At 50.6% G+C, this 18521-nt stretch overlaps 7 protein-coding genes across 7 annotated transcripts; 4 read left to right on the forward strand and 3 right to left on the reverse strand.

Moving 5' to 3' along the window:
- Positions 1–1639: 1639 nt before the first annotated feature.
- Positions 1640–2217, forward strand: M430DRAFT_101450 (hypothetical protein; the record flags this gene model as incomplete). Its single annotated transcript, XM_024860708.1, has 3 exons — positions 1640–1741; positions 1802–2010; positions 2100–2217. The coding sequence occupies 3 exons, from the start codon at positions 1640–1642 to the stop codon at positions 2215–2217; spliced, it is 429 nt and encodes a 142-aa protein (XP_024720946.1).
- A 311-nt stretch (positions 2218–2528) lies between these two features.
- M430DRAFT_42253 (hypothetical protein) lies at positions 2529–5664 on the reverse strand. The gene is made up of 5 exons (XM_024867542.1): positions 5421–5664; positions 5001–5359; positions 4710–4947; positions 4344–4657; positions 2529–4282 (listed from the first exon to the last, which is right to left on the reverse strand). The coding sequence occupies exons 1-5, from the start codon at positions 5436–5438 to the stop codon at positions 2656–2658; spliced, it is 2556 nt and encodes an 851-aa protein (XP_024720947.1). The 5' UTR covers positions 5439–5664; the 3' UTR covers positions 2529–2655.
- A 629-nt stretch (positions 5665–6293) lies between these two features.
- M430DRAFT_101487 (hypothetical protein) lies at positions 6294–7455 on the forward strand (the record flags this gene model as incomplete). The annotated part of the gene is made up of 4 exons (XM_024860713.1): positions 6294–6397; positions 6462–7012; positions 7062–7299; positions 7350–7455. 4 exons carry the CDS (start codon positions 6294–6296, stop codon positions 7453–7455), a joined length of 999 nt encoding a protein of 332 aa, XP_024720948.1.
- A 1085-nt stretch (positions 7456–8540) lies between these two features.
- Positions 8541–8997, forward strand: M430DRAFT_139961 (hypothetical protein; the record flags this gene model as incomplete). Its single annotated transcript, XM_024862638.1, has 4 exons — positions 8541–8619; positions 8673–8724; positions 8784–8886; positions 8962–8997. Exons 1-4 carry the CDS (start codon positions 8613–8615, stop codon positions 8995–8997), a joined length of 198 nt encoding a protein of 65 aa, XP_024720949.1. The 5' UTR covers positions 8541–8612.
- Positions 8998–10341: 1344 nt separating this feature from the next.
- Positions 10342–12715, forward strand: M430DRAFT_241661 (hypothetical protein). Its single transcript, XM_024865023.1, has 3 exons — positions 10342–11055; positions 11110–12414; positions 12470–12715. The coding sequence occupies exons 1-3, from the start codon at positions 10545–10547 to the stop codon at positions 12496–12498; spliced, it is 1845 nt and encodes a 614-aa protein (XP_024720950.1). The 5' UTR covers positions 10342–10544; the 3' UTR covers positions 12499–12715.
- Positions 12716–13033: 318 nt separating this feature from the next.
- On the reverse strand, positions 13034–14631 carry M430DRAFT_58730 (hypothetical protein; the record flags this gene model as incomplete). Its single annotated transcript, XM_024868752.1, has 5 exons — positions 14316–14631; positions 14244–14264; positions 14113–14184; positions 13331–14054; positions 13034–13275 (listed from the first exon to the last, which is right to left on the reverse strand). The coding sequence occupies exons 1-5, from the start codon at positions 14364–14366 to the stop codon at positions 13034–13036; spliced, it is 1110 nt and encodes a 369-aa protein (XP_024720951.1). The 5' UTR covers positions 14367–14631.
- Positions 14632–14727: 96 nt separating this feature from the next.
- M430DRAFT_241624 (hypothetical protein) lies at positions 14728–17852 on the reverse strand. Its single transcript, XM_024865022.1, has 5 exons — positions 17824–17852; positions 17475–17761; positions 16135–17414; positions 15352–16081; positions 14728–15281 (listed from the first exon to the last, which is right to left on the reverse strand). The coding sequence occupies exons 2-5, from the start codon at positions 17498–17500 to the stop codon at positions 15089–15091; spliced, it is 2229 nt and encodes a 742-aa protein (XP_024720952.1). The 5' UTR covers positions 17501–17761; positions 17824–17852; the 3' UTR covers positions 14728–15088.
- Positions 17853–18521: the final 669 nt, after the last annotated feature.

The raw sequence follows: 18521 nt of genomic DNA on the forward strand, positions 1-18521 counted from the left end.
ATTTACGGGGCAAAGAATACCTTGGGTAAAAAACCCCCGTAAACCGAAAGATAATACATGGTCTAAATATGCAGTAAGAGCCTCCATGATTGAGGCGGAGTCGCCACCTTGTCCAACCGCCCTGCACCCTGACCCGGCTGGCCCACATATATTTTACCACACCCCCCACGCCACAGACCCCAAATTACCGTATATCCCATATTTTCCGTATTCAAAGGTGTCGGCATATTTACATATATCTACATATTTACCTTATATCAACAACCGTCCCTCTCCCTTACGGGATACCCCGTCCCATCCCTTCGCCTATCGAGCGATACCAACCCCCCATCCCATATTCTCGCCCTCACAAACCGCCTCGTCGTGCAACTCAACCCCCCCCCCCAGCTGTCGCATCGTCCTCATCCTGCTCGACCTGACCTGCTATGCTGTGATCCTCTCTCTCTTCTCCCTCCCCTCCCCTCCCCTCTCCTCGAATCCCGCGCTCTCCTCTCGGCTTGTGTGTATACCTGCCAACGGCCCACCGCAGCGAGTCCCCCGTCGCTTTCGATGGCGATTTGACCCCCCGGACCCTTAAAGGATGACCACTGTCGAAAAACAATCCCCTCCAAATCCTGCCGACGACGACGTATACCATTCGGACGATGTTGGCCTGCGCGATACGCCTCCACCTGGACCCATGAGTGTCAACCTCCAGCCTGCGCCGAGTCCTCCGCCGGCAGTCCCTCTCCCCCCAGTCAGTCCCGATTCTACCCCCGACCCGCCCAACCGCAGAGCTTCTGACCGACAAAAGAGCCAGCCTAGCCAAGCTGATGGTGTGTTAGCCTCCTATATGGGTGATGGAAGGTGGCCGGATATTCTGCATCGATCGCCTTTGCCCCCCGATGAGGAGGAAGAGGGCAGCGTAAAGGGGCTTGAAGTCAGTTTGAAGGAGGAGGCTGCCGAGAAGAAGGACATTGTCGACCATGTCGGCCAGCTTGCAGCCATTGCTACTAGTGCACTGGAGCACGAGAGACAAGCAATTCCGGAGCGCCTTGAACCTGCGCAGGCGACATCGACAACTAGGGCTATAGCTCCTGATCTGAACGGACATCCAACAGATGGGGAGCCCATGGAGGATGCGAAGCCGACGATACCCTCAATAACTGCCTCTTATGTGGGTGCGCCCCGCCCACAGCCTTCACCGGATGCGACAGTTAAAACGGAGATCATGACATCTCCTGCCGGTGAGCTGCCACCAATTCGTCAACACTCTCCAAAATCAGGCCTCTCGAATGGCAATGGAGCTGGCTCAATCACATTACCATCGATTTCAGCACACCTACGTGATCTTAACCATTTCCCCGAAACTGCTGCGACGGGTGATTCAACCTTCTCACAGTCCCCACCTACACGAGCTCCTAGATTCCAAGCTGTTCCGGGCCAGGGATCACCTCCAAAGTCGCCAAATGATGCATTTTTTCGAGAGTTGCCGTCACCAGGCCGGGCTGCCGGCTCTTACTATAACAATCCTAATAACCATCAGAAACCGTCTCAAGCCGACGTGTCTCCGTACGCAAGCGCTGGGGATTACAGTAGCGGCAATATAGAAACCCTTAGCAAAAACCTTAGTATAGAACAACCAGGATCGATACCTGCCATGGCGATCGATCGAATGAGTATTGATGGGATTACGAATCCGCAGGTAGGCGGTTATCAGTGTACATATCCAGGGTGCACCGCCCAGCCTTTTCAGACACAGGTTAGTATCCATCCTCCTCCCGCATATACAGCGTCCTTTCAGAATTTAATGCAGGATTAGTATCTTTTGAATTCCCATGCGAACGTCCACTCCTCAAATCGACCACACTACTGCAGCGTCAAAGGCTGCCCTCGGAGTGAGGGCGGAAAGGGGTTCAAGAGGAAAAATGAGATGATCAGACATGGGTTGGTCCATGATTCGCCAGGTTATGTGTGCCCGTTCTGTCCCGATAGGGAACACAAATACCCACGGCCCGATAATCTTCAGAGGTAGGTTCACTGGTTGATGCTGTAAAGCTCGCCCTTCTTTCTAGGAGAATGAAGTGTTGCTTGTGAGTCAAGCTAACGTATTATCGAAGGCATGTGAGAGTTCACCATGTTGATAAGGACAAAGATGACCCTCAACTGAGAGAGGTGCTGTCGCAGAGACCGGAAGGACCAAGCAGAGGTAGACGGCGTCGAGGCGGAACTTCATGACCTTTCCTCTCGCTGCTCGGTATCCCTTGTCCGAGTATAACAATTGGTCGATAATGGATACCGGCAGCCAATAGCCGGTTTGACACTTCGAGCTTTGGTTAATATTGAACAAAAACCTTTCGGTCGGAAATGTGCTAGGCGAACAATGGGCAATTTTGTTGTGGGGGGCGAAATACCAAATGGCGTTCACAAGCGGCTGGTGTTTTGAGGGATGTTAAATGATGAGTTGATGATTAATTTCGGAGTATGGGAGCATGGGATATCAGAGACAGTGGCAGTGGCAGTGGTTCTATTAGTTTGGGCGGCTTCGAGCTTCAAGTTGCATATCAACCGTCATTGGCCTGAGATACAATATCTCGTTCATCCATACCTGGCTACCATTCACAATCAAAACAAATTTCATGATTAACCATACTCCGCGTTCGAGGTTTGCAGAGTTTAACCATCTCCAGTTCCCCAAACACCCACTTGAAGCGGACTATCACTCAAGATCTCCACGTCCACACTATCTAAACTAAACCTTCCACCAAGGCGTTCAACCACTACCCACAGTCCCCCAGTGTGGCTCATACCAGGACTTACATCAAGGTCCGCTGTTCTGATCCCCGTAGGCGCATCACTGAACTCGCCATTCTCAGAGACATCCAGAATCGTCTTGTTAGGTCCTTGACCCCTTTCCAGGGAAACCTTTAGCAAAGGTCTCGACCTCACCCCGCCACTCCTACACCGCGCAACAATCCTGAGTCTCGTTATCCTCGTCGTCACCAAGGGGGCTAGCATCCTATCAACGCCATCCTGAAAGACCAGGACCGGGAGCCGTAGACTCAGACGTCCTGCCTCCTCTGCTAATATGGGCTTAACCTCACACGGCACCATGGCGCCGATCCGCAACGTGAAATCCCCAGTCTGCCCTGCCTCAAATGTAGAGCAGACAATCGTATATTTCCCGGCCGCGACGTTGCGTATGGTAGCCAGGGCGCAACCGCGTCGATAATCGCCGGAGCCGCCGAGTATGTCTCGCGCCGTGACGGCCGTGACGCGTTCTCCGCGGGCCCAGACCATCTTTACATGCACGGCCAGTTCCTGTTTCTCGCTCTCGAGAAGAAGAGTAATGTCGGTGGTGGAGGGGATGGAGATACTGAACTGTGGGTTTGTAGGGTAGGACGGGGCGCTTGCGTTTCCGCCGGCGGTACGAACGGTCCATGATCCTTTCTGGGTTATAGAGTGAGATAGAGAATCGACTGCGGGGTGAGCCGTGAGTGGTACTCGTGAGAATATTGAGAGTGTAAAGGAGTATTTGGGCAGAGGGAGACCATGTTGTGCGACGACCACGGTATATGGTGTGGATGGAGACATTTCAAGGCGCGCCAGAGTCTGGGGGGAATCGACGAATGCTCCGCGTTGAAAGGCATCATCGCTCAGGTAAACTCTGCGGCCATCTGCCTTGAACACATAGAGGCTGATGAAGCCGAGGGCGCCAGAGGCATCCGCCAAGGTAAAGGACTTCCCCTTCACAATATCGTGTTCCGCCGTAGCGAAATGCCGACTGAGTAAGATCCATACCGTTGCTTTAACATCAGATCTCACCGTGTACTGGGGGTTGTGCGTAAAGGAGCCAGGGTTCTTCATCGCAGGGAGAGTCCATGAAAAGTGGTGATCTTGTCGACATCGGAAAAGTCCTGGATTCCAGTTGAGGTAGAGAGACTCAAAGTGCTGCACGACGTTTTCGAAGCTCATCCAGAAGGTCCCAGGAGTGGTTGGTGACTCTTGTGGAAGTGCCTCCCTGAGGTCCCTTGTCCAAGCTTGCTCCGACGACGACTCATCTTGTGTTTCTATACGGGATCCTTTCCACACCATGCCGTCACACCATGGGTTCTTGATCAGGAGCAAGCGCTGCGAACCAGTCTCTTTCATGTCTAGGACGGCGTAGTCATGTTCACCAGCCAAACCCAGTTCTTTCTCTTCTTTGCAGCTCAGTTTCCCCGTTCCCAATGTCACCATGACATCTCCGAATCCGAATGATTTTAAGACCCGATTCCACACCTGGTCGGGCTGTAAATCATCACTACATGGCTGGTGTTAGCAATAACGCATCACTGTTGGGGCAGAGGAATGTAATCAATCACCTTTGAAGGAATACTTGCTCAGGAATCCAACCGGTCAACACCCACAGGTCTGTGCCAGAATTAGAGCCCGGAAAGTCGTAGCCACCCCTCACCTTCAGATAAGCCTTTTCGACCAGTGCGGGCCAGAGTAGCTGAGGGTTTCTTCGATCTATCACGTGGAGACGACGTGCCGAATTTGAAGACGGAAGTCGATCATCAATGGTTACCTTTCTAAAACACCCATTGAAATGGAGACGAAATATATATTTGCCGCTCTTGGAAACCCGGGGCCGAAGGTTGGACTTATCATAAGGGTAGACTATAGAGGCAAGCAGCTTGAGATGTAACTTTAGCAGAGGACCCAGGATATCGAGGTAGAAAAATCACCTTGCCATGACCTTTCGAAGCGCGCGCTGTAACGGCACAGAGACTGGCTACGACAGAACAGTCGGTTGTTATGTCCTGAACCAGATCAATTTCATGAGCAGCATCCATTAGAAGTGCATCATGACCAGCTTCCGCAGCGTGATTACCGTCTGAAGGGAGGCCAAACCTCTCGTTTGGCCTTCTCCATCCGGCGAATATCTCTTTCTGGGCGTCCGATAATTTTAGATCTACTGGATCTCTAAAGAGACAGATCTTCAGATAAAATCCATTGAGGAATACCCGGGGGCTTACGTATATAAATCGTCGTCTTGGTCAAATATAGAGTCCTCGGGATCAGTTGTCCAGGGAGGAAAGATACAGCCATAGAGCTTTGATCCCTCGAGCAAAATGATCTCCTCGCTCCTAGTGATCGGCCTTTCTGACAACGGGGCTTTGAGGACGACCGCGAGGCGTTTGGACGGCTCCCAGTGCGCAGTCTTTTTGATCTCCTCAGCTCTTGAGAGTAAACGCTCGCACCTGGCACGGAGCCTCTTCCTCTCGTGATCATTGCTGGCCTGCTTGACGGCTTTCATGTACAGCTCTGCGGCCAGAACAGCGTTCTTGAAGGCTTCATCTTTGGTGAGCGACTTGTCCACGCTGGACTCAGCTGCCTACGTAGTGTAAGTGAAAGACCGCGGTCAAAGGACTGAAAGAGGGGGAGACTGCTTGTACCAGAGCTTCAGCTTCCATGCTGCTTCGTTACTATGAGCGGTCCGACCGTGTGGGGATTCTCTTCAGATCTAGATGGATCCCTCCTGCGTACGAAGCATGCTTATGGAAATAGAGACCGCCTACATGTTTTATGGGATTTTTATTGGGGATTTTTTCTGATTTTTGAGGTGGGTTTCCTTCTGCCCTTGACGTGGTACGATACTGGAAAGACTGCGAGACGAGGCAAAGAAAAGTTACTGTAGATAGTATGAAAATTGAACGCTCCGCCTCCCCGGAAATCATAATACATATCAAGTCAATAATAGCGATATAGTAAGATTTCAACCGCCCTAACAGCCTCACAAGCGCTGCACCTCTCTGATCAACAGCCACCTGGGATATCTCAGCAATAAGCACCGGTCAAGAATGAATAACGATCGATACTTGAAGCCTCGGAGCACGGTCCGGCTACGGCTACGGTCCAGCTACGTTTGACCGAGGTCCCCGTCATCTTCACCGTCCCACCCCCGTCGCTTCACGCTTCACCCCTCCCCGGGGAACCGCGATATACCCATCAAGTCCATACACATATATATTATACCTATACACACGTCGGCATCCATCCATATACATATACATATACATATACATATACATGTGTACCGCCCCCCCCCTTCTCCCTCTCCAGATCTTCCTGTTTAAACCTCTTTCCATTGCTTGTTTCTAGAAATCTCTATTCCTACCTCTGTTCTTCCCAACCTCCCGCCCCGCATTTGCCATCGTAAACGTTGCCTCGGCTCCTCGTGCGCCAATCCCCACGGCAGCCCCAGACAGCTCCATCCCGCATCTCAAGCTCTCCTTGACGGAGTCCAGTACAACCTTTTTTCTCCAAACATGGCCGGACAGTCAAAGGTGGAGGCCATTCCTCCCTGGGGTCTTGCAGTCGCGGGAGCTACGGGCGCAGTCATTGCGAATGCATTGGTTTATCCTTTGGACATGTGAGTGCTCTTTCCAACGTATATATCAAGAGGATTCATCGCTGATCTTCTTATCCTTCCTAAGAGTCAAGACCCGTCTTCAAGTCCAAGTAAAGCGCAAAGCAACAGATTCTGTTCCGACGGGAGTTGACTCTACCCATTACACCTCGACATGGGATGCCATTTCGAAGATTGTTGCTGAAGAGGGGATTTCGGGTCTGTACGCCGGTATCAACGGCTCCCTCATCGGGGTCGCCTCAACCAACTTTGCCTACTTCTACTGGTATTCGATTGTTCGAACCCTCTACCTTTCATCACAAAAAGTTCCTGCGCCTCCTAGCACAGCGGTCGAATTGTCCCTCGGGGCCGTCTCGGGAGCTATAGCTCAGGTCTTCACCATTCCCGTGGCCGTCATCACCACCCGCCAGCAAACACAGGGCAAAGGCGAGAAGAAGGGGATAATTGATACAGCTCGCGATGTTGTTAACAGTGAGGATGGGTGGACTGGCCTTTGGAGGGGTCTCAACGCCAGTTTGGTGCTCGTCGTCAACCCTGCCATCACGTACGGCGCATATCAAAGGCTGAAGGATATTATTTTCCCGGGCAAGGTCAGCCTCAGACCTTGGGAAGCTTTTGGTGCGTATTTCGTCTCCCCTATTTGTCCTCCTGTACTCACGAATTTTAGTGCTCGGAGCAATGTCAAAATCTTTGGCGACAATTACAACCCAACCCCTGATTGTTGCGAAAGTTGGGCTTCAATCAAAGCCACCCCCAGCTCGGGAAGGGAAGCCGTTTAAGAGCTTCATCGAGGTGATGAAGTTCATTATCAGCAACGAAGGTTTCTGGGGCCTGTTTAAGGGCATTGGTCCGCAGATATCGAAAGGCCTTCTTGTCCAAGGCCTCCTGATGATGACGAAAGAGCGGTAAGTTCAATAGCCCCCTCTATTAGCGAAGACATGCTCATTGGAAACAGCATGGAATTATTGTTCGTTCTCCTCTTCCGCTATCTTAGAAAGCTCAGGTCGGCCCAGCTCCAGAAAGCAGCGCAATTGGCGGCGTCCAAGGCCATAGCGAAGTAGATGTTAGTAGACATTAAGAGTTAAAGGCGCCTTTCCCCTGTTTTGCGTCGATCTAGATCGGATTTTGGAAGCTTCATTTGTAGACTGGCGAGGCGTTATGACGAATCTTGTATATATTATTTTCATGGCACGTATATACAAAGTACCGGGTAAATGGAATTCTCACCAGAAATCAAGGTGAACAGAATGTAATCAAAGGACAAACCTCAAAGACTGATCTTTAACAACCGTCACGATGGCGAGTATGTTCAGACCAGTTCCTAAGTTGCTCCTGTTCCTATCTAGACTGCCCCTGTTTCCAGACTACTCCTGTACTTGCTCTGATCTTTGATGAATTTCAGAATAGCAGCCAGCATAGCCATCGAATCGGGCAATCAAATCGCGTACAGCTGTAGTTGTAGTTGTAATTGTGATGGGTGTCAATGCGGGGGCGGGTTCTGGCTGTTCTAGAATAACCCTGTTTTTGGTACCATAGCAACACGACAGAACGCGGCTTTTTAGGGGGGCATAAATTGCTTTTTCTATTCTATGGAAGCAGTTTGTGCATATGGGAATTTTGAAGACGTTATTTGAAACGTTATATATATCCGTATGCGGCTTCCAGCCGGTCTGCTTTTCCAGGACGAATCCATACGACCAGAGCCTGTATGGACTGTTTGCACTGTCTGGACTAGCTGATTATATCAGAGGCATCATCTCTCACGATGCAAAGCATGGCTATTATCGGAATGGACCCAGAGAGCACAAAGCCGTCAGCAGCTCTCGATGGCCTTTCAAATGAATGGTCCAGTTGCGATAGGTGCCGCCCAGGTGCAATTTACAACCCTTTACACCAATGGACGGAACCAACCACCTCTGAGGCTATCGCATGCTCTGTTAATTTGGGTGCTCTCGATCTGTGTCTCGCTGACTTGTCCATTTCAAGGGCTAGAGACATTGATTGGAAAGGCCTTCGGGTTTTATCAGCCTTGGCGATTTATTAAATGTTCACGTGCACGTATACATACCATGTTACTATTTCGGCTTAGCGTTCGTTAATCTTAGCTCCTCGCACATTCTCCATCTCAAAATTCATCGAAAAGATTAACGACACTTCGCACACCAACATCGACATCATTGAGTAGTCCAAGTCTGCTCGCTCCTTGAAATCCGTCGCCATGGCGAGTACGTTCAGACCACTTCCCAGGCTGCACCTGTACTATACTGACATTAAACAGAGAGTAAGAACAGCTCCCAGCATAACCAGAGCAAAAAGGCGCACCGCAACGGGTAGGGCGAATCCTGGGTCAACCGGTATGGGCTGTGTTGATCTAACATGTGGCCTATAGTATCAAGAAGCCAAAGACCTCAAGATACCCATCTCTTAAGGGCACCGACCCCAAGTTCCGAAGAAACCACAGACATGCCCTGCACGGAACGATGAAGGCCTTGGTGCGTCCATCCTAGCTAGGCCTTCCTGCTGAGACACCTCATTGTCGACGGGTACTAACGCAACTGATTTTATAGAAGGAGTTCAGGGAGGGCAAGCGGGAGTCGGCATGAAGATCATGATGAATCTTGATTTTCTCGGAATTTGGCTGCGATAGGTGCATTGGCAAAGGTTGCATTGTACAAGCGGATTTTGATCAATTCGACATCATTCGCAACAGAAGACCCAGAACGATAGTCCAGGGTCCCAAAAGAATCAACACGAGCAATTTCGCATCCATCTGCGCAGTGCGCCCCAATCGACTATATTGTGTGACGATTATGACAAGGCATTTGTGTGTACAGCTTTACGAGCCTTTCTCCATGCTCATCAGCTGAAGGAATTATTCTTCGTGCCAAGATTATCTTCCAGACCCCTTCATTACCAAACACCTTTTCTCGATTTCCCACGAGGTATCGGTGCATGAAGATTGGGTTACATATTACAAAGGGAGACTCCAAGTGGGGTTTGCACCAAGGCCAGAGGCTAGGCGTCTAGATGGTCTAGGCCTTGCGGTCAGATTATTGACTCATTATTTCGAAGTTTCAAGTTATCACTTGAATACGTTTCTCAGGTTCTCTCCACAGTGCCCTGTAACTGTGATTAGCGGTGTGGAGGTAGGTAATGAACATGGAAAGCAAGGGAATTGCTTGGGGTTTCGAGTTGCATAGGCCTCAGATTCCAGCTTGATAGAGATATTGCAATAAAATTCCAAAGTGATCTATATTGCCCAGAGAAGTTGAGAATGGCCACTGTTCGTGGCTGTGCATACTGGGATGCGGCTATACATAGGTACATATAATTATAATAATAAGAACCTTGGCCAGTCCAGGTCAATCACCACAACAGGCAAATAGTGAATGATATAATGAATGATATAATGCACGTGCCGTACCTTTTGTGCCTCTACCGTATTCCCCTCGCTTACTGACTCTACCGAGGACTCGGACTAACCCAATATGGATGCAAGCGCCCGGCGAGGGTCTTCGTCTTCGTGCTCAGCTCCACGCCGCTACAAAACCAATAGTAATAAGAAAACCGGGCGAAAACGAAGTAAAAAAAAGAGCAGCTTCTTTCTTTCTTTCGTCCTCCAGACTTAACCGCTGGTCGCCTTTTGTGTTCTTTCCCCGTTCGCTGTAAGTCAAATGCTCCTCTCAGCCATTGAGACAGACAGAGCTCCACGACCTGGGTGCTGGCGGTGCCTTGTCTATCCATCTCCCTTCTGCGAGTGTTGAACACAGCAAGCTGACCTTCAACCTCCTTCTTCCAGACGAGTGAACTCTCCTTTGAGGCCAGCGGGACTGCAGGAGCTCTTCCTCTCGAACATCGATCTCCGCGTCTTCCAAGCCAGGGCTCGTTCACGAATCATCAGGCGACAAGGACCCCTCAGTCGCGATTATCCGCATTGATCAGTATCCTGGAATAAGTCGCCTCGAAACACCAGCTATTAATACTCTTTACCGGCCACCAACCGGCCAAGCGTGCAGGGCTCTTCTGTGGCTTGTCCCCGAGTGCATTGACGTGCAGCGAGGCCTTGGTTCTGAAAAGTTCTGTTTCAGGCTTCGCGTCTCTCGAAAAGTTGCCTTGACCAGCTCCCACTCTCTTCTTTTCCGACGCTACAATGCTCAACATGTCTGCCATCGGCAATCGGAATAGCACACCGGTCGAGTCGAGCAGCACCTCGTCCCTCCGCCCACCGTCTTCGCGTGCCGTGGGCTCTGGCCATCATCTTCGTGCCTCTGCAGACATGGCAGCGTTCTCTAGCTCGCCTTCATCCAGCCGGATTCGTCCTTCATCTGACTTCTACGGGACACAACAGGGTCAGGGGCAAAGTGTGCCGGAGAATGATGCCAATGACAAGATTGCCCAGCAATGGATAGCGGATATTGACCAGTATGAGACAACATTGGAGGAAATGGCTGCTGCGACTTTGGATCAGGATTTCAAGGATGAGTTGAGTGCAATCGAGCAGTGGTTCAGAGTTTTGAGTGAGGCAGAGCGGACCGCTGCTCTGTATGCTTTACTCCAGCAGACAACGCAGGTGCAGATCAGATTTTTTATCCAAGTACTTCAACAAATGGGAAAGAACCACCCTATGTCTGGCGTATTATCTCCTGCCAATTTTGACAAAGGTACGTTTGTTTATGAGAGGTTAAATTTCGTCCAACTAACCAACTTCTTCAAAGATCCCATGTCGAGTCGTCTCAGTGATGCTATGAACAAACTTAGCGTTGACGGTTCCAGAAACTCATTGACCCGGCCTCCAGCGACACCCTCGACGAAGAGGCATTCTGGACTTGATCCCTCCACAATTAACGCCATGTTTCCTGATGCTGCGGCTGCAATTGCAACTGAGAAGGCCAAGTTCACTCAGCAGACTGGAAACCCGCCGTCTTCCAACCGAAACAGCGCTGCATATGATCCACGCTCTTCACTTGCAGCACCAACCATATCTGGCCCCGGTGACGCTTCAGATAACAACAACCAACCTCCAGCCTCACCATGGGGATCCCGGAGTAACGACCAAGCTGCTCGGCCAAAGTCTTCTTCTGGACAGGCTCCCATGGGCCAATTTATGCAACCTCCCCCATCAGCGGGGCTTCGTTCACCACTTGGTCAGGGCTCGAATCTGCAGACCACCACTATTATAGCTCCCGATAATCAAGGCTCTGATTTGCCGCTACTTTCCCCTTACAATGCTGGAAATGGAAACTGGGCCTCCATGGTCAACACGCCAATGGTCCCGTCTTTCAACACTGCAAATAGTTCAACGCAGGCCGACATGGTTGCAAATGCTACAGCCATGAAGCTGGCTGCTCTTTCAACGGTCAACAATAGGTTCGCCTTAGACGACGTTCGTAAATATCGCCGTGCTAGGTCGAATGATGGTCATGGGTCCAACAGTCAGGCCCCACTTTCTCCCGGTTTGCCTGGAAACATACCAGGAGCTAATGTTGTAATGATCAACGAACATGGGCAGGTTTTGAGCAGAGAGCAGGTTTTAGCGATGCAGGCTCAACAGAACTCTGGCTTTGCAGGCCGAAGATCTCGGCCCAGCTCCCCAGGCTTAGCCATGCAAGGCTCTGGTTTTGGCCAGCTAGGGTTCACTTCTCCCCAGAACAACGGCTTTCTCACAGCATACGATGGGCCATCACAACTCCTCAACAACGGTCTTGGCACACTGAATCTAGCTCAGTTTGGGGTGGGAGGGCATGAAGGTTATCTGTCTGACCATAGTGAGATAGCGAGAGGTCGGTCACCACGTGGTAGGAGGGGTAGCTCGAAACCCCCAGAGGATCCTACGGATCCCAGTCTTCTTCAGGACATCCCCAGCTGGCTGAGAAGTCTAAGGCTCCACAAATATACAGACAACCTCAAAGACATGAACTGGACCGAGCTCGTCGAGCTAGATGAGAAGGCCTTGGAGGAGAGAGGTGTGAACGCTCTCGGGGCCCGGAGAAAGATGTTGAAGGTCTTTGAGCAGGTCAAAGGTAATTGTCTTATACATAGCACATGATTATATACATGAGCTAACGATCACTCCAGAAGCCAAGGCAGAAGGTAAACTCGCATGATCTCTGGCCCCTTGACACAGAACACTCTGTGTGTTGTTACAAAACAGCAATCAAAGTATGGTCAGAGCAGGAGTCTAGAAATTACTGTCATGGAAACTTGATGCTGTTACGTGTTGTAACGTCTCTATGCTGTTCGGCTATTGTATTTGTGCAAGGTGCACATGGTATTAAATGGCTCAGGATTTGTGTGTGACGCAACCACAAGCAAAGAAATGGGGAAATGGATAGTTTGTCTGGATATGTTCGCGAATGTCTTCTTGATCTGTGTTATATGTGAACTACTCTTAGTCTCGTAGCATCGTTGCATGCCAGGTATTGAGAAAGAATCTACAAAGTTTGGAAAGCCGTTACTGTATGTCATGTCTATCATCTCTTCTCTAAAAAATTGGAGGTCTATCTGTGGGATACGTGTCGCAGTGAGGGTGTCTTTTGAATGGAAAAGGGGCACTCGGGTTTCAGTAAATGGTGCTTTATATGCTGGTATTGGATGTCATTGCTCGACTACCTTGCCGAACTCTTCACGAACTATCATTACCTATTTGATCTCCTTGAGGACGAGTTTGAGTTCTGCAGCGACCGCATCCCCCATTTCAATAGTGGTCGCGGTACCACCGATATCTTTCGTCCTGACCCCATTCCCGATCGTCCTTCGGACAGCTTCCTCAACAGCCTTTGCCTCTGCAGGGAGGCCCAAAGAGTATTGGAGCATCATAGCCACTGAAAGAATTGTTCCGATGGGGTTTACGATTCCCTTACCAGAGATGTCCGGTGCAGAGCCTATCATCAAACTTTAGTGTCTCTCCATACAAGAGTTGAGTGGCTGCGGACTTACCGTGGATTGGCTCGTAGATACCATTGCATTTGCTCTTTCCGTCGGGAATCCCGCTAAGACTAGCACTGGGAAGCAAGCCGATGCTTCCTGGGATGACACTGGCCTCATCACTGATAATATCTCCAAAGAGATTGCTCGTAACCACCACACCGTTCAACGCTTTTGGTTTTTGCACCATCAACATAGAGGCACTGTCAATCAGGTGATGCCCGACCTTTAATTGCGGGAACTCCTTGGTAATAACCTCTGTAACCACCTTTCTCCACAGTCTCGATGTAGCCAGCACGTTTGCCTTGTCCAATGACCAGATGGGTAAGGGGGGGTTGTGCTGCAGAGCCAAGTGCGCCGCTAATCTGGTGATGCGCTCGATTTCAGCGCGCGAGTATGCCTCGGTGTCCCATGCGCTTCCATCTCCATCATCTTCCTTGCGCTCGCCAAAGTAGATGCCGCCCGTGAGCTCGCGAACAACGATAAAGTCGGTTCCACGGCAAACTTCCGCTTTCAGAGGGGAGTGCTCGATCAGAGCTTCCGAGGCGAAGTTGCAGGGTCGGAGGTTACCGTATGTGCCCATCTGTTTGCGGAGTGCGAGAATGCCTTGTTCGGGTCTGACCTTGCCTGTGCCCCATTTTGGCCCTCCAATGGCACCGAGAAGCACCGCATCTGCAGCTTTGGCAGCCTCGAGGGCTTTGGCGGTCAGAGGTTCACCGGTGGCATCGATCGAGGCCTGGTAGTTGTTGTCAGGTTGTGTGCACTTGGAGGGGAGAATGATAGTCGGTACTAACGCCACCTAAAAGATGTTCTTGGAAGTTGAACTTGCCAGCACTTGGCCGTTCTGCCTCGATCACTTTGAGAACCTAAAATCATCAGTCGGATTCGGGTATGCAGGTCTTAGAGCTTGCCGGGTCGATCGTACCTTCACAGCCTCTGCGACTACCTGTTGGTCTTTGTCAGTTAGGTTCCCACGATTGTGCCGAGCCGAACTTACCTCAGGACCACAGTGGTCGCCACCAAAGACTACGATGTTATGGGTTGCCATTTTGTTCTTTTGTTTAGCGGAATTGAGCGAGGTGAAGGTGTTAGTTGATGATGTTGGATTCGTTGAGTTCAGTTCAAGTTTGTGGAATTTTGAGCTGTCTCCTGCCCCGCACCCTTCCGTTACCGGACACCCCCACGAAGTGCCTCATATATCAGGATGGAATATGGGCACTCCTTACTCCGTGCACATCTATGCATGTATACATACACCCCACCCTACGTATATCTACACGTACGGTACACAGTGCCAATACACTCAGGATCTACACTTAAACGTGTCAGTGCCAATAGCCAGTACCCTCAACTCCATGTAGTATTGATATAGCATAATACATCCATTACCTCTGTCACGATGAGAAAGACTGCACTTCTTGTAGGATTTGAATCTGTTTTCGGGTTCATCTGTTTCTATCCACGTATTGCCCGTTGTTCCTTTCACTGCTATTGCTCGACCAAATAGAACGCTGTACAGTACGTCTGACAATTCTATCCGAGGGTATCAAAGAGACAAATGAGAATGATCAATACACTCAGTACTGAAGGAGGTGTTGATATACACGGGGAGTTGAGAGGTAGCGGGCATGTCAAATATCGTCGCTGGCCTTTTGAAGCTTTCGTATGAAGTTCCAGGGCGGACGAGGAAGTAGAGATGACTCCAATGATAGAATGCTTATTACGCGCTCCTCGGATGGTGTGGAGATGTGGAATTATCGGCCCGGCACTTCATCGCAAAGATTTGAATGATTTGTGAGCCAGCGGTGAGGACCCAGGATGAGCAGCGCCTCTGACCGTATCTCTGATTCGACCGCCCCGCACGTTTGGAGTCTGCGCGCAGAATGCACAGATATAAACAGGTGGAAGGCTGCGTTGGTCAATGTTCACGCATTGGCCATGGAGCCAATAATCGCAAGACTCACTACGGTACAACGTCAGTTAAATATCCATATCAGACAAGTTGGTTATATCGATGGTTCAAGTAGATTTACCATTGGATCATGAAGCCTTCGCTCTCAGCATTATTGCAGACACACCTGGTCGCACCGCTTCTCATGCTGGACGGCGTGGCTCCATCGGGGTCTGTGACAGTCGTTGGTGATAGGTTGGTTGAAGAGCCATAGTTGACGTATTGCATGCTGCTGGCTCGGGGTGTTGTACCAGTGGCATAATGATGATGGCGGGGGTTTCGATCTTTAATCTTCTTACGGCTTTCCATCACCTTCCGAAGCTCGTGCGTTGCATTGCCAGAGCCCTCGTCCTCTTCCACCACCGTCTCAGCTTCACTCTCGACTCCCTCGAGATGCATAGACCGTTGACTGGAGGATTCAGACCGGCTATAGACACTGCCAGTTGTGCTGTGCCTTCGAATATCGGTAGCATGGTTAGAAGTCTCGAACCTGGCAAGCCTTGGTCCTTTTGGTTGAGATGGAAGGTTGAATGAGGTGCTTCGACTTGGCAAAATAATCGGTTCTTCATCAGAAGATGATTCGTATTGCGAAGACTCCCACTCCTCGTTTCGTGAGAAAGATGACGGGCCTCTCCTGGGTCTAGGTGTCTCGCTGGCTACAACAGTCTCGGTCCTGGCCCTTCCCTTTGAGTCTATGGTGAAGACTACCTCCGTTCGAGGTTTTAGTACGGGTGACTCTGGTATAGAAGTGAGGCTGTCTAGACGCCGAAGCTTTAGGGGTGAAGACCGGCCAGTACGAGGAAGGATTCGGTCTTGAACACAAGTCAGTAGTCTGAGAGTGCGCTTCAGCTAGGGAATCACGTACCTTGACTTCTCCTTGCACGACTATCACTGACGCTCCGCTGCAAGATTGGGCGTGCATGGCTTCTGACAGGCGAGCTCACGGTTCCTCTTTCAAAGCGACGACCCGTGCTACTTTCGCGGGCACTGCGCGATCGGCGAAGCTCCTCTTGATCTCTTCTCGATTCCCGCAGCTGATGCTCATAAGGCTCTCGGGCAATATAGCTCGTGGCAGGACGCGTGGTGGGCAAAGAGACATCATCGAGTCCTGAAGTCATATGGGCTCGGCCGAACAAAAGACCTGGATCTACGCCTCCTTCCAATGTTGCAGCAGAGAATGGGTCACCGGAAACAGAGGGTTTGTCGGTGCTGGTAAAGTCAAAGTGAGATAGGGATGTTGGGAGATCGGTCTTTGGAGCGGGGGCTTTGGGGGCCAAGGGTCGTTGCCGCTTAAGAGGGGCGCTATGGTTTTGATTCGAAGGCGCGTTTACAACGTTTTGGGACATTTGATTATCTCTCCCCCAATCAAAGTCACTGGTTCGATGAGATCCGGTGTAATCCTCTGTTGAAAAGTCCAGATCCATGCCACTCATGTTGGTATCTGGGTCCCAGAATGACCTGCCATTGGAAAAGACAGGCGCAGTGGCAGGCGCCGACATAGGATAGCCGAACATATCAGCAGAGGTTGGAGGGAATGACAGAAGCCCAGGGGGATGTGTTGGCGTTCCGCAGTTATCATGTTGGCTATCATGAGAACCATTCTGCATTGTCTCCGTGGATATCTTCGGCGCAAGCTTTCTGGTCCCTTTGGATGCCGTCTGTGGAGGAGTAGCGGTCTGTCCACTGAATGCCTCCTCCAGACGTTTCCTCGGCTTTCTTGGTGTCACCTTCTTCGTGCTGTCATCGAAGCGGCCACTTTTGGTGGGGTATGCGGCAGGAGAAGGAGGCCGCCGATTCGAGGGTTCGTTGGGAGGAAGTGGTATACTCGGGTCTGGCGATAACTGAACATGAGTTGAAAGCTCAGCCGCAGCATCCCCTGCGCTGCTGGAAAGTCGTCTGTTCTGGGTATATGCAGACGGGATCTGTGGTGTTGCGGCGATGTCCACAAACGAGCGATGGTGGCCAGTGAGACGCCCGGGGGTTGTATCAAAGACAGAGTATTCCTCGGCAAAGGTTGGCGTCCAGCCGCTGCGGTTCTCAAAAGTCGTATTGTTCCTCGGCGTTTCAAGAAGTGTCGGGCTTGGGAAATGGGCAGATTTTGGGGTTTGGGTCGGTGTGGGTGGTTGAGCGTTTGGAGTCCCAAAGCTGTCAGCATATCGTTAGCCTTCAGGATCATCCATAGGAGATATATAGTTGCCGCTCTACCTGCACGACGGTTGCTCCCAACTCATAGCAAGGTCAACTTGCTAACGTATGGCAATAGCCACTGAGGAAATGGCCCTGCACAATGCTTGGCAGGCTTCTCTTCCAGAGGTCCTCTTCGACCCTACTTCTGCCCTTTATTTCCGTCGAATATTGCTGAGTCCTCCGCAGCCAGTGTGGCAGTGAAGCGCATACAGCTCCAAGCTTCGAATACAGGTCGTTTTTAGAGTGTCGAGGACCAGGCAGCGGTTCACCCAGTTCAATGTATGGAAGAGCAGGATCTAGGGGAACTGGCAAAACATGGAGTTAGTCTTTTGAATAGGTGAAGAGGGGAGCTGTCAATTCGACCCACCGGCAATATCAAGACCCTTCTTGACGATTATTGTCTCCGAGAGGGGTTCGAATCAAAAAATGAGGTCGTAAGCACGACGGGGATGTGCAAACAGAGCTGAGCCGTAGAGGCGGGGATGGATCTTACACAATCAGCCAGCCACTTGGGGTACAGGCTTCAGGGCGAACAGGAGGAGAGCGAAGCGGTAAAGGGTCTTCTGTCGTTGATGGCACACACAATCATCACATCATCATTATCATCATCATCATAAATAGCGAGGGTTGTTCTGAGGAGAGCGGAATAGATGAAGACGTAGGGGAGGGAGATAGGGGATAACGGACATGGAGAACCATTGGAGTATTATTCATTACTCCGTCCTGTCCTGTCCTGTACCAGGCGGAAGAAGGGCCAGGATCGTATGGACATTGTACAGTAGCTCGACGCAAGGCACACATGGAGGACCTGTCAAGTACCTCCCTAGGCAACTTGCTACTGTAGGTACAATCCGTTCTGTCGTGCGGAGACTGAGTAGCGCGGTAGGCAAAGGTTATAAGTCTTACATACGAGTAAGTCGAGCGCCCGAGCTAAATAGACTCTTAAACGGCCGAAGTATTAATCACGATTCAGACGGGGCCTCTATCTGTCCTCCGTTGTGTTTGATCTGGGTTTGTTTGTAGGTATTTCTTTTGATTTTGTCTTGTATTTGTCTTTATTCTATC

This window comes from Amorphotheca resinae (genome assembly GCF_003019875.1).
Source record: "Amorphotheca resinae ATCC 22711 unplaced genomic scaffold M430scaffold_6, whole genome shotgun sequence".
Classification (NCBI taxonomy): Eukaryota; Fungi; Ascomycota; class Leotiomycetes; order Helotiales; family Amorphothecaceae; genus Amorphotheca; species Amorphotheca resinae.